This window comes from Mastomys coucha, unplaced genomic scaffold (assembly GCF_008632895.1).
Source record: "Mastomys coucha isolate ucsf_1 unplaced genomic scaffold, UCSF_Mcou_1 pScaffold20, whole genome shotgun sequence".
NCBI lineage: Eukaryota > Metazoa > Chordata > Mammalia > Rodentia > Muridae > Mastomys > Mastomys coucha.
The window spans coordinates 137,053,064-137,068,009 of NW_022196903.1; the positions used below are offsets into that span (position 1 = coordinate 137,053,064).

At 43.9% G+C, this 14,946-nt stretch overlaps 1 protein-coding gene across 4 annotated transcripts in view; it reads right to left on the reverse strand.

Annotated features, from left to right (window-relative positions):
- Positions 1-14,946, reverse strand: part of C2cd5 (C2 calcium dependent domain containing 5) — a 107,932-nt gene that overhangs the window by 90,122 nt on the left and 2,864 nt on the right. For 2 of the 4 annotated variants that reach the window (XM_031383830.1, XM_031383826.1), the window contains exon 2: positions 2,382-2,386. Coding sequence is in view for 2 of the 4 variants with exons in the window: in XM_031383831.1 (XP_031239691.1) it covers positions 9,606-9,617; positions 10,864-10,957 (106 nt within the window). In the remaining 2 variants the exon portion in view is untranslated. Of the gene's footprint in view, positions 1-2,381; positions 2,387-9,605; positions 9,618-10,863; positions 11,088-11,120; positions 11,337-14,946 lie in introns of those variants that run through there. The other 2 variants (XM_031383831.1, XM_031383832.1) reach the window with 2 other exon arrangements.

The window sequence follows — 14,946 nt, forward strand, 5'->3', positions numbered from 1 at the left end:
ATTCAAATATAACATCAAAAACAGTTTAAGATGCTAGGCTGGGAGTGGTGGCACGTGCCTTTAATTCTAGCACTCAGAAGAGAAGTCAGATCTCTAAACTTGAAGCCAGTCTGGTCTGCATAGCAAGAGATTACGTAAAAGAGGGGTGGGGTGGAAGGATGGGTACTGGGCTAACAAATGTTAGTGGTAGCTAAGCAAAGACAGGATTAATAAAATGAAGGGGGAAAGACCAATATCCTAAGAAAAGGAAGAAGGGTTGATCTGCCCAGGTAAGCAAATACAAGGCGCAGGGATCGCCTACTGGTCTACCTGAGCAGCTCCATAGGGAACAGAAGACATGCATCACTACATCAGCACTGAGGGAGGAGGTGGTATGTCTGCTTGAAGAAGAACAACTACAACAAAATCAGAAGGTAAAGAAGACATCGGCTCCTCATCTAAGCAATCGAGATAAATAAGAAATTGAGAAAGGCATTTGCAAGTAAAGAACTAATTTCCCACACGGTCACAGTTAGTCAGGAGGGAGGGGCAGCACATCCCAGAATCCCAGGACTTAGAAGGCTGAGGGAAGGCCTGCCAGCCTGCCCTACAGGGTACATTCCAGGTTCACCAAAAAGAAAAAAAAAGAAAAAATTCTATCAAGTCAGTGGTAATGAGTTTGACCTGTAGGTCACCACCATTACCAATAGAACAGAACACAAAGACAAGGCTGCTTCATACAACGGCAAGGCCACCGGAGTGAAGACTCAGCAAGTCTCAAGAAAAGAAATCAATTCTAAACAAAAGCAAACATATTACTAATAAATTTCATTAAAAGCAGCATCTTGAATCTACAATCTTATATAACACCAAATATAAACCTGAAATTTCTTCAACAAAGGTAGTTACGGGTATTAGTGCAACAAGCTACCAAAAGAAATTAACATGTTTCAAAAAAGAAAAAGCCCAGCAAACATGAATTTTAGAAGCTGACATTTTCTATAACCACTAGTATCCTAAAGTAATTGACTAATACTACCTTACAAAGCACAAGTTCTAACAACTGGCATTTCAATACACCTCTAAGGAAATGCTTTAAAAGTGCATTAACACACCCAAGCTGAAAGACTTTTTAATTCTTACTTACAGTTATGAAGAGGCAACTTCTATTTAACTTAAGTAACAAAATACACTTTAAAAGCATAAATAGTTCATCTGATAATCTTTATACTGGTTAAAGACATTCAAGTGTTTTTTAACGAATGGAAGCATTTAAAAACCATGTGTATAAAACAGTCAGGCTGGAGAGATGGCTTATCAGTTAAGAATACTGACTACTCTTCCAGAGGTCCTGAGTTCAATTCCCAGCAACCACATGGTGGCTCACAACCATCTATAATGGGATCTGATGCCCTCTTCCGCCATGTAGGTATACTCCTACATCTTAAAAAATTAATAAATTAAAAATTAAAATATTTTTTAAAAATACAGCCCATGGCTTTTCCTTGTGGCTGGGACTGCAGGCACAGCAGCCACTCGGTTTCAAAGGCACCTTCAGCTTTGTTTTCTATTCACCACAGTGTATGAGGCCTGACCCAATCAGGACACCTTGGAAATCAAGAAATACAAGTTCTGTTAAGTGTTTTAGACATACTGTTGTTTAATTTACCTAAAACTGCTATATTTGAGGTAAAATGTTTGTTAGAATTACAAGACCACTCAAAAGCCAAATCTATTGAAGGGCTCTGACTCAGGCAAAGAGAGCTCACAATGTTTTAATTTTAAGTTAAGCTCACAGCCCTCTTTTTTCCACAGCAGTAATAAATGACAAGGGTACAGTAAAGAAACCAAAACAGCCGCTCCAGGCAGAAAAGGGCAAAGTTGATTCCAAACCGCCAAGGCTGTCTGTGTGTCTAGGGAAGCAGAGCGAGGCAATGCAGATGTTACCAGGGCTTTAAGGGATCGAATACCTGGAAGAGAAATCTGTAGACTGGGTACTTGTTGAGTAGACCTTTTCTAGAAGCTCAAAAAGGCCTAGATATGCTAGACACCAAAGGCAAATGTTAATGGCCAAGCCAGAGGTCTCTTTTTGCCACACCTAAGAATACTTCCTTATAGCAGGTAGAAGCTACTTTCCCAGTCCCAGAGCAGGCGTTGGCTTTTGTCTAAAGGCCACTTTGGGGAAGGGACTTCTTAGGAGGAGCAAAACGAGTGGTTGTGCTGATAATTTATCTTTTCCCTTCGTCAAGTGTCAACTCAAGATAACTTAAGGATTTACCATCCCCACATTTCAATAAACAAACAAAAGCGGAAAAATGTTAGATCACACATGGCTACTGTGTGTGATAGCCTTCTAGTGAAAACCACAGTTCCTTAAGTCGTGTATACTTCAAAGGAGACTTTATTACTCAGCAATTAAATAAGCATCTTACAATTTCCTTTAGAGCAGCAGGACTTTAACTGAAAGTCCCACAGTGGGACAGAGCATTTTCTACTCGTTACTTAACCTGTTGTTCAAATCTGCTTTTTCCTCTATAAACAAGGCTATCAGGACATTTCATGATCATGCATTATCCATGAAAACACCTGGTAGGATGGAAAATACTGATTAAATATTTATTTTTCTCTCCTTGCTCTTTCAGACTCTTGGATAAACAGGAAAGGACAGCACAGTTTAGCCAATTTGTAGCACTGAACGTTAATATGAAGATCTATTTATTAAAACTCCTTGTCATATTCATCCTAGAGATACCTGTAAAAAGAGCATATTGGTTTTGTCCGTATTGGCGTTTAGGCCAAGGGTCTCACACCCTTCACCACTGAGAGCCATCCCTCCTCTACTCAAGAATAACCATCCTTACACCTTGGTCTTCACATCATAGAAGAGAAATGCCCTCAGCCAACACAACTGGACCTTGATCTGCTATTCAAGCAAATTTGGTTAGATCACAGAATCACTAAAAACTTAAGTGCAATACAGAAAAATGAATTGCAAGTCTGACTATATGAGATTCCTCCTCAGAACCCACAGTGAGAGAAGAGAGTTCCCGTGACCTCCACATGTGCACCATGGCACACAAACACCTGCGCAGGCGTGTGTGCACACAGGCACACTTATTAATTACAAATTAAATGCATTTTACAATGAAATAATTTCTGCATAAACTACACTGATATGATCTGAATCTGGCTAATATTTATGTGGTAGCATGATTTAAAGCCACCTGTAATATTTTTAATTTTAATTTACATTTTAATGTAAACAAGGTATTCTATTTTTTAAATTTTTCTCCTAATTCAAGAGTAATTATCAGTGACTATTTTTTTGAGCAGTGGAAATTAAATCATTATTTTAAAATTTCTTAGAGTTCTAGTATTTTTTTATTAGTCATTTTATTCATTTACATTTTCAAATGATAACCCCCTTCCCAGTTACCCCTCCACAACCCCCCCATCCCATCTCCCCTCTCCTTTCTACCTGCGAGGGTGCTCCTCTACCCACTCAACCACTCCCACCCACTGCTCTAGCATCCCCCTATGCTGGGCAGTGACTACTTCTATAAGTCTTTATATATAGCATTGACTAACTCTTTTAAAACTCATGTTATCAGTGTACATAAAATTTAAGTAAATAACAATAATAAATAGTTGACAGAACCCTCTCTGGGAGTAGACATAAGTACCTCCTAGTACACTCTATTAGATAAGTGATGGAAACCTCTATGCACACTGGACAGCAGTCTACAGGACAGGGGCATGCACACTGGACAGCAGTCTACAGGGGCATGCACACTGGACAGCAGTCTACAGGACAGGGGCATGCAGACCACTACAAACTATACAACACTACAACTATAGCAAGGAACACGTTGAGAGGGCTGCTAAACAGACTCTTGCCCCAAGTTCTAGACTGCTCAACAATCTAAACCCTGTTACCAAGCAGGATTTCAACACCAACCCTCTTTCCAATTACATATGTTCTATCCCTGGCTTTGCCATCACCAAGGTAGGCCTACTCTTGTGATTCTTCTATGTCCCCGTGGACATTTAACTATCTTCCAGAGACAGCATCATGAGTTCTCATAACCTGCCAGGCACACTATAGTTGTCACTGGCAAGGCTGGGAGGCATGAAGGAGGTGGGCTTCTCATTAGGAACTGGAGGCCTAGGTGCCCTTAGCCCCCCTCCTATCAGCTTACATTACTTAGTCTACGTCACAGAGCTTACCCCTTTAATTGTAATCCTTCATTATCCTGTTTCCTGCCAATTTCCTCCTTCCTGCAGGATTATTCTTATTAGACAATATGTCCTAGAATCTTATGTCCTTAATTGCTAAGAGCTATCTATGTGCACACCCAGGAGCACAGACTTCTCTCTTCTCTTCATGCACCACAGCCTGTTCATGCCACTTTCTCGCTCAAGCACCCCAATTCTCTGTAAGTTCCTAGAGTGAGACTTCAACTTCACAAATGAGCTCAGTAACACTTTCCATACTGACCCATCAGGTCACTTCCATGTCTTAATTTCTTCTCTCTCAGTGTTACTTGAACACTTGAGGGTTGGGGCTGGAGAGATGGCTCTGGTTAAAGACCACAGTTCTTGCAAAGGACCGGGGTTTGCTCCCTAGGACCTACATGGCAGCTAACAGTGATCCGGCTACAGGGCTCAGTGTTCTCTTCTAACCTCCTTGGACACCAGCAAATACGTGATGCACATATATACATGCAGACAAAGCACTGTACATATCAAATAAATTAGTTTTAAAAACTGATAGTTTCCTCTTTGTAGAAACCTCCTAAGACATTTGCTATTTTCCTTATTTTTCGCACACCCATATCAGTTCCCTTCCCTCCCCTCCCCTTTATCCTACTACTCAAATAACTTTTTGTGAGACAGAGTCTGACTGTAGAAGTCTAGCTGGCACAGAATTCCCTACATACACCAGGCTGGCCTCAAACTCAAAGATCCACCTGGCTCTGCTTCTGGGGATTAAAGATGTGCACCACCACAACCCATCTTCGAATGTCCTCTTAATGTCAAGTTTTTTCAAGGATATATCCCACTGGACTAACAAGTAAGAGAACAGGGCCAGCCCCTAATTGAATGTTAGAAATGTCTCTCTCTTTTTTAAACACTAGTTAACTGATTTGCTTCTTTATATGTATATGTTTGTTTGTGTGTGTGTGTGCCTGGCACCTATGAGGGTCAGAGGATACTTTCAGAAGTCAATTCTCTCCTTCAACCATACAAGGTTTAAGGACTGAACTCAGGCTGGCAGGCTTGGCAGCAAGCATCATTACCTACCTGCGCCATCTCACTAGCCTTTGGTTTGAAAAATTTCTAGCCACGTTTTGGGGAAATTGAGGCAGTACATAAGAAAATCCAGAAGCACTGGGTGCCTTGCAATGTAAAATCCCCAACAGTGATTCCCAACTTGTCGTGGCTTTTGAATAGCCCAACAGATAGTCACATGACTGAAAATCTAAAGCCAGGCAAGGCAACACAAGTCTGTAATCCCAGCACTTAGAGATTCGGAGAATTCAAAGTCAGCCTGGGCTATATAGCAAGACTTTGTCTCAAAAGAAATATGCCTAGACTCTAAGACAGTTTTACATATCAAATTTTGTAATAAGGTGTGTGTGTGGTGTGGTGTGTGTGTGTGTGTGTGTGTGTGTGTGTGGTGGGTGTGGTGTGTGTGTGTGTTGTGTGTATGGATATCTGCATACCTCATGCAATGTCTAGTGTCTGTGGAAAGGAGACCAAACAAAGAAGGTGTCAGATTCACTGGAACTGGAATAACTGACCACGGTGAATGGACAAGACCTAGGATCCTCTGGAAGATTAGTTACTGCTCCTAACCACTGAGCCACCTCTCCAGCCCTTGTGATAGGTTGTAATATCCTTATAATTTTCACAATCTACAGCTATTGCCAGGCATAACAGGATGGTTTGAAAGAGAATGACCACAATAGGCGTCTATATTTGAATGCTTAGTTCCAGCTGTCAGAACTGTTTGGGAAGGATTTGAACTCTGGTCCTGTTGGAAGAGTATGTCCCTGGGTGTGTCACCATTGAGTTAGTCTCTCGCTGCCTCATGTCTGCAGATCAGATGGGAGCTCTCAACTACTGCTCCATTACCACGTCTTCCTATCTGCTCCAAGCTCCCCACTGTGATGGTCATGGACTCCTCCTCTGAAAGTGGAAATCACAATGAACAGTTTCTTCTATAAGCTGCCTTAGTCATGGTATATCTTCACAGCAATAGAGAAGTAATTCAGTTACACGGGCAGACATCTATAATCCCGACCCTTCAGAGACAGAAACAGGACAGCCTCAAGGCTGAGGCACAGGACTACACAGTGACAGACTATCTAAAACAACAACAACAAACTCCACCCATCACATTAAATGAGCACTGCTCTGCTTGCTCCAAGGAGCTGCTAGCTGTTGAGGTTTGGTCTTTGCTGCATACTGTAATACTAAATACTGGTCTCCCAGCCTAGCTGCCCACAGGGATGAAGGAATACACCTATACAATGTGACCTTGTTCCTTAATTTAAAAATATTTATTAAATAAAGATGTTCACAGCCTATAGGTGGACAGGAGCCTATAGGCAAGGGTTTGGGTTCCCAGGCTTGGAGTTTAAGGAAAGACTACAAGGGGAGGGTGAGGAAGAAAAAGATAGGGAGAGGAGAAGATGCCATGTGGTAAGAATCTTGAATCATGGCCATGAGGGCTTGCCAGTTGAAGTTAAGAACAGCCCGGAGGTGGCCCTTGCCTTTAATCCCAGCACTTGGGAGGCAGAGGCAGGTGGATTTCTGAGTTCGAGGCCAGCCTGTTCTACAGAGTGAGTTACAGGACAGCCAGGGCTACACAGAAAAACCCTGTTTTGAAAAACAAAAAACAAACAAACAAAAAAAAAAGCCCAGATAGAATAACAAGTCATATTGTGGAGTTATTGGCAGGGAAGTAGACAGAATAGCTTAGAGTGTAGATATCTACCCTGCTTTAAAGTGCTGATTAAGGCTTATTCTAAATATAAAGGTTATATGTCTTTTATCTGAAAACTGAATGATCAAAGGTGGGGTAAAAAGCCCCAATTGAGATTAAATAATTTCTGCACTAGCTTGTTTTGGAAAACCAGATGGCCAATAGCACTGAAGATCTGAAATGACAAAGCTCATAACTATACAACTGTCTTTCCATGTAAAATTCTTACCCACAGGAGATACTCCCTAGACCAATTTTCTCACCATCTACCTCACTGTTTAATTATATTACATATAAATTATCTCCTCCTACCTGAAGAAATCCTTAGTATCTATTCCAATGTCTAATATATACCAGACCTCAGTAACTAGCCAATGATTCAACCTGATGAGTTCCCATTTTCTACTACATTTATGAGTAAGTACCTCAATACTGAAATAACACACACACACACACACACACACACACACACTGTTGTCCTGTTTGAGCTCTGTGCTGATTTTTCATGAGTATAGATAAATTACAGTTTCTACACATAGGTCTCAAGATAGACTTCAAAATATATGATATAGGGTCAGCTAGATATCTCAGCAGGTAAAAGGACCTTGCCACACAGCCTTACAACTTAAATTTGAACCCTGAAATCGATAGGAGAAAAATCAACTCCTAAAAATTGTCCTCTGACCTCTATATTCACTCCTGCTGTGGCATGTGCACACCAATACACACACAAACACAGACAGACACTCACACACTATAATACACATACACATAAAGAATATGTTTAAAAAAGCAAACAATAGAGCCAAGGTGGCGCACACCTTTATTCCCAGTACTTGGTAGGCAGAGGCAGGTGACTGTCAGAGTTTAAGGCCTGTCGTCTACAGAGTAAGTTCTAGAACAGCCAGGCTACACAAAGAAACCATGTCTCAAAAAAAAAGGAAAGAAAGAAAGAAGGAAAGAAGGAAGAAAGGAAGGAAGGAAGGAAGGAAGGAAAGAAAGGAAGGAAGGGGAGGAAAGGAGGGAAGGAAGGAAGAAAGAAAGAAAAAGAAAAAAGGAAAAAGGTGAGATTGAGTAAGCTGGCCTCATCTTTAACTCAAGGTGTTCTTTTAACATCACAGGCACAAATCACTGCCTCTTTGACAACTGCTGTTAGAAGCCGTCTCATGCCTACCGCGTCCAGGTGGAACTGAGCCTTCTCAATAGAGCCCCAGCCTCCTGCAGCCCTGACAGTGAACTGCCTGCTCCAGAAAGCTAGGGATTGCTGTTTAGGTCTCCTTTGCCTGGTCCCTGGCTCCAATCTACCAACAAATGCTCTAATCTACCTTTAAAATAGATCTGGAATGCATCCACTTCTCTCCATTACCAAATCCACCATGTGGGCCTGTCATTTGAACTACACAGACTGGATTCAACACACTGCAATTAAAAAGTATCGTTCAAAGAGTTACCAACTGAGTTCTAAAATTCGAATCTTAGCCATGGCTTCTCAAGCCTTGCACCATTAGCCACTTTGATCACTTCCTCAAATGTGGCTCACACTACTCTCCCTTCCCATCACTAAATGCTCCTACATTCCCATAACACACTAGTCTCCTCCAGCTTCTCCTCTGCCTCCTCATCCTTGTACACAAACACAGCTATAGGCTCTCAGCAGCAAATGACTCTCATCCAGCAGGTGTTTGCTGGATCGACACTGACCTCACAACCTAAGATTGATGATCCTTATCATTCTCTAGTGTATTCCATAACAATTTTTTCCTATTTTTTATTATATACTTCATAAGTTCTGTACTTTTTAAATGTCTATCTTAGTCGCCAAAATAAAAGTTCCTTAAAATCAGAAACCAAATTCATTGTGTTCATCATCATACATATATCAGCTAGACCAGAATAGCACAGGGCCCAGCAAACAACCATCAGTACCTATTTACGGAAAGGGGTGTCTGATGGAACATTTCTGTAATCCCAGCTACTCAGAACATGGAGGCCAGTGATCTACAGAGTGAGTTCCAGAACAGCCAGGCTTTTATTTCATTTACTTATTTTGGACATACAGTCTATGTATCCCTGGTTGGCCTTGGAACTCTATAGAACAAACTAACTTCAAACTCAGAAATCCACCTGCCTCTGCCTACCGAACACTAGGAATAAGAGTGTGTATACCACCTGGCTTGAGATAGAATTTTAATCTCAAAACAATCTAGGCCAATTTAGTGAAACTCTACCTTCAGAATAAAATAAGTATCATACCCATTCAGGCCATCTTACGGACAACCTAATTTTTTAATTTATTTATTATATATTAGTACACTGTAGCTGTCTCCAGACACACCAGAAGAGGGCATCAGATCTCATTACAGATGGTTGTAAGCCACCATGTGGTTGCTGGGATTTGAACTCAGGACCTCTGGAAGAGCAGTCAGTTCTCTTAACCACTGAGCCATCTCTCCAGTCCCCACAGAAAACCTAATTTTTAAAAAAAAAATCTCCTCTCTGCTGAAAACCCTCTATGGGTGGGGGGAGGGGAGAAGAGGTTTGGCTCCAACCCACCTTTCCAGCTTCATCTCCAAATGCCAATACCCACATTTTACTCCAAGTATACCTTATACTAAAATGGCTTCCTGAACATTCAATTTACCAAACTCTGTGCCTTTGCCATTCCTTTTGTCTGAAAACTCCTGGGTGTTCCTCATGGCCCAGTTCAACTGTGACTTCCGTACAGAGTTTTCTTAAACTCTGATACAGAATAGAGTTCCCTCATTGGACATAACATTCAGCGTCTTGTCTAGAAAGGCAGGGTGGTATAACAGAAGACTGCAGCTAGACTGTGGACATTTACAAGGTAGGTAATCGCAGGCACATTACTTCCGTCCCTAGGACTCTACTGCTTAATCTGTAAGATGGGGATATGGCTCCTAGCAGTTCTGCGGAAAAGACTAAGGATTTAAAAGTACATAACACAAATATCATAATAGTGAACCTCAATACATATTAGGTATTATTATCAGCTGTGTGGTTCATTCTCCAGGCTGCCTGAAAGGCAATACAACTTCAGTTATCTTTAGATCTCTGTTAACATCTGGCCCAAGAGCGAACTGGTTTTTTTTGTTTGTTTGTTTGTTTTTTGGGTTTTTTTTCCCAATAAAAGATGAAGTTGAACTCAACAAATGCCATAAAAATAAAAAATAAAAATAAAAGTGAATTGCAGTTAATTAGGTTGTAGAACATTTAAGAATTGAACCCAAAGCATTAATAGCCCAGATGATTATTGCTCTAATGGTCTCCCTCATTGTGTCAACTTTTATTACAATTTCTCCTTGGCTTCTTTAAGGTTCTGAGTTATTAACTTCCGGACAGTAGGCCTGTGCTAATTTGCATGACTTTTAAACTAATCATTAGACTTAAAAAGCAATTTTGCAATTGAAATCCATGGCACTTAATTGACTTCCTACCTCAAGGTAATAAATTACCCTGAGACCGCTCATCTCCCTGCCAGTCTACGCAAGGGCAGCCGAAGCGCTGCTGTCGTGTGTGCCTCGCACTGAGGATTCAGTGTTGGGGTACGGGTAGGATGGAGCCGCACCGTGGGACTGCGGGTGCCCCCAGAGGGCTGGCTGCTTGGACTCGCTGCAGCCATGGCCCTTAACCTCCTAACCGCAAACGAGGTCGTGCGAGCGTCTCCGCGGCCACGCCTCGGACCGGCAGGTGGTCGGACGCACGCCCGGACCCCGGGGGACACCGCGAGCTCGGCGGCGGGACGGGTCCAGGACCGATGGCCACATCCCACGGGCTGGGGGGCGGACGGGCGGGCGGGCATCCCTCCACCGAGCCGGGGACGGCGGACAGGGCAGGGTTCGGCGCCCCGTGCTCGGAGGGGCAGGACCAGGAACCAACCTCCACGAAGGCATCCGTCAGGTCACTGGCACGGTCCATCACCGGCAAATGGCGACCGGCCACAATTTTCACCTTCAGCTTCCCCGGCATCACGGCGGCTTCGGCCTCTCCGAGGATTCCTGCAGAAACAAACAAGCGAGTCTGCGCCGAGCGAGCGAGCGAGCGCCGGGAGGGGGGGAGCCGCGGGGGCGCGCGGAGGGACGCCGGGGGCGCGCGCCAACTGACAGCGGGCGGCGGCGCGCGCCGCACTCACGCTCTGAGGAGGAGCCGCGTCGTCCCGCGCGGACGCCGAGGCCTCATTCCGGAGAAGCAGCCGGAGGAAGGGCGCCGGCCAGCGGGGCGGCCCTAGCCCTGACGCGCCGCCGAGAGCCGCCAAGTCCAGTCGGCAGCCCGCAGAGCGGGCACCGCGCCCACCCGCCTTTCTCCTCCCACCTTCCAAAAATGGCGGCCCGCGGGGCGGGAGCGATCGATCACTCGGTGCTCGGCCACTCGGCGGGGCCGATTTGAATTCGCCGGGGCCAGGGGAGAGGGGTGGGGCCGAGCCGGAGAGCAGGGCAACCGGTCGAGCCCTGCATCATCCACCCAGCCTCCCTTTGGAGGCGTGCGCGAGCCAAGCCAAGCCGAGGACACGCTCCAGCGCTCTGGGGACCTGGCGCTGGTGACAGCCCAGCCACGCCTCACTTTGCTGGCTCCTGGACAGGCTGCTGCTGCTGATGGCGAGCATGCTAAAGGAATCTGCTTTTAGTGTATCCTAAGACGGCCACCAAGAAGGGGAACCGCCGGGAGTGATGGTTTTCTATGAATTCCAGTAAGAGTCGTCTGGTTAGAGCCAGGCACACACCTGTCAACCCAGAACTTGGAAGGTGGAGGCAGGAGGATTGCCTCGAGTTCTTAGCCAGCCCGGGCGACAGACTAAATGCCTGACTAAAAAAAAAAGGAAAAAAAAGGGGGGGGGGATTGCACACACACACACACACACACACACAGCATCTCAGATAGTGAAAGTAAGTATTATTTCCTAACTTATTTCAGTCACAGGCAATTGTACTGTGTTATAATGTCACTTCACACTTGAAAGAGCCTTCCTTACACTCCTCGGCGTGTAAGTATGAACTTTGTTTTTTGAGGCAAGATCTTGCCTACTGGCCTCTCCTTGGTATGCAGCCCAGGCTGGCTTTGAATGTGGCAGTCTTCCTGCTGCTTTTTCACAGGTGCTGGGGTGATGGGTTTATGCCTGAACATCCAGCTCTCTAAGTATTAAGCACTCACAAGCCTAAAGGGAAGGTCTACAGTGCAGGCTGAAATTCTGCATATAGTGAACCTCCAGCGTGAGAAACGAGCCCAGACAACAGTGAGGTCTTCGTAAATTGACCCCACTCTGTATACATCATGAGCCTGCCAAGTCGGGTATTAGACACTGCTTCAGACTACCAGAAAATGATTGGGGTTGAGGCACACACACAGGATATAACAAGATCACTTCCTATGGAATGGCAAACCCAGCACTACCAATATACTCCATAGCAAATACCGAAATCAACATTGAAAATGCCAGTGGAAAAATTACAGCACTGAATTTATCAGGAATGGAAAATTCCTAAATGAAGATATCAGCATGATCTTTTTAACTTCAAAAATACTAAAACAGGATAGAAAAAGTACTTGAAGCTGTAATGAACCAGAAACTGCTTTTCAAAAAAAAAGTCCTTTTGGGGAAGGAATTTTGCCCATGGGCAAAGCTGAATTCTTCCAAACAAAATGGTCTGCTCAAAAGAAGAAAAAGAGTTAAAAGATACATTGTTGCAGACTTTTTTGGACTAGAGAAACTTCCATTCTTGTCTATAACAAAAAGATCACAATCTCACCTAATTTTCTTGGATCCACCTGTAGCTTTTTTCTAAGCACCTAAACTATCCTTGCTGAATTTAATAAACCATTTTTTAATATCTATATTTAAGGTTGTTCTTTCCACACCTTCTCAATTGTTTCTTCCTCATCCTGCTTGGTGGTAGTCTTTGTGCAGTTCTTGGTCTGATGATAAACTCCTTGATGGGGTAAATGTCCATATGGACATACATGTGTGCCACTGGCCTTTTCTGCTGTCCCTGTTCAATTGTAGATGACATTTCCTGTAAACCTGGACTGTCTTGCCAATTAGCTAACCTTTTAAGTGAACTCATACAACCTGAACTTCATCCTTTTGGATACAATCAAGCCCCTGCCTCAGATCTTTGGGAAAGGGGGTAGGGACATTGAAATCCCTTTTTCCTTGCTCTAGTTAGAAAGAGCTGAGAATGGTGACACATGTCTTTAATTCCCAACACCAGAAAGGCAGAGGAAGGTAGATCTCTTGAGTTCAAACCCAGTCTGGTCTACATTGCAAATTCCATGTAAGTCAGAGTTACACAGTAAGAGACCTCGTCACTGCCTGCAGCTCCCTCCCCACAAGAAAAAAAAACTTGCAACAGTACTTCAGTTTGACAGTCATCCACTAGCAATGGTACCCAAAGACAAGAGCCTTTTTATTATTTGGATGGCAGGTTTGAGATTTTTTGTTGTTGTTGTTTTTGTTTTTGCTTTTGTTTTTGTTTTTGTTTTCGAGACAAGGTTTCTCTGTATAGCCCTGGCTGTCCTGGAACTCACTCTGTAGACCAGGCTGGCCCTGAACTCAGAAATCTGCCTGTCTCTGCCTCCCAAGTCCTGGGATTAAAGGTGTGTGCCACCCCTGCCTGATGAGATGGTTTTCCTAAGGAAAATATATTGCCTTGTTATCAGTTCCTCTTCTAAAATGTAAATGTAAAGGCAGGAAGGAGGATTGCTGAACCGTCAGGCCCAACCTGGGCTAGAGTGAATGAGACGTAGTCTCAAAAAGGAAGAAGAAAAGACTCTGGGAATGTAACTCAATGGCCAAGTGCTTGCTTAGTACAGGAGCTTTTCAGCAGAACCACAAACAGCAGCAACAAACCAAAAAGAGATTCAGGAAAATGCAAGAAAACTGAGGTTGAGCGATAATTTTTAATGGGACATAATTCACAGAGTTACAAGATGTTGTGATGTAGAAAATATTTGCAAATTGCACAATTAGAGGTTAGCAGGCTCAGCCTCCTAATTAGTGGACCTCCTAATAAAGTACTTGTGCCTACCTGCTGCCCGAGGCATCGTCAACAGGAGATTATAATTAAGATGCTTCCTGAAGAGTTTTAGTGGCATTAAGCCTAGCTTCGGCTTAGCCTGTTCCTGGTCATTGCACTCGTTTGTTGTAATTAATGCTGGGAGCAGGGCTTTCTTTCCTGACAAATAAGTCATGAGCTAACCTCCGATTAGCATCTCCAGCTTCATAGGCTGCCCTTCTTCTTGCAGATTAGTTTTTTAAATAAAAGCTAGTATGTATTGTGTGTTTCCTGAATGCTAGACACCAAATTCAGAACTGGACCGATTTTTCTGTTTTACTAAAATTCTGTGAGAAAAGCAAACCCTGTCGAGCCTTGCTTTCTCACTCGTTCGTTCATTCGTCCATTTGTTGCTTTCTCACTCGTTTATTCGTTCGTTTCTTGTTGTTGTTGTAACTTTGTTTTGTGATAATAAGGAACCCATATGCATTCAGTAGATGTCATACTTCAGGTTATAAATTTTGCTCTTTTCCAGGGTTAAAAAGTACTTCTAGTCAGGACCGATGGCATGTGTCTGTGATCCCACTATTCAAGAAATGGAGGCTGGAAGAGGCTAAGTCATCCTCAGTTACACAGGGAGTTTGAAGCCAGTCTGGGCTCCATGAGACCCTGTCTCAACACACAACGAACGTTCCCACCTGTGTGTGGGATGCCCTGGACCCTTCCTGCTCTGTGTGGGATGCCCAGGACCCTTCCTGCTCTGTGTGGGATGCCCAGGATCCTTCCTGCTCTGTGTGGGATGCCCAGGACCCTTCCTGCTCTGTGTGGGATGCCCAGGACCCTTCCTGCTCTGTGTGGGATGCCCAGGACCCTTCCTGCTCTGTATGTGGGATGTCCAGGACCCTTCCTGCTCTGTGTGTGGGATGCCCAGGACCCTTCCTGCTCTGTGTGGGATGCCCAGGACCCCTT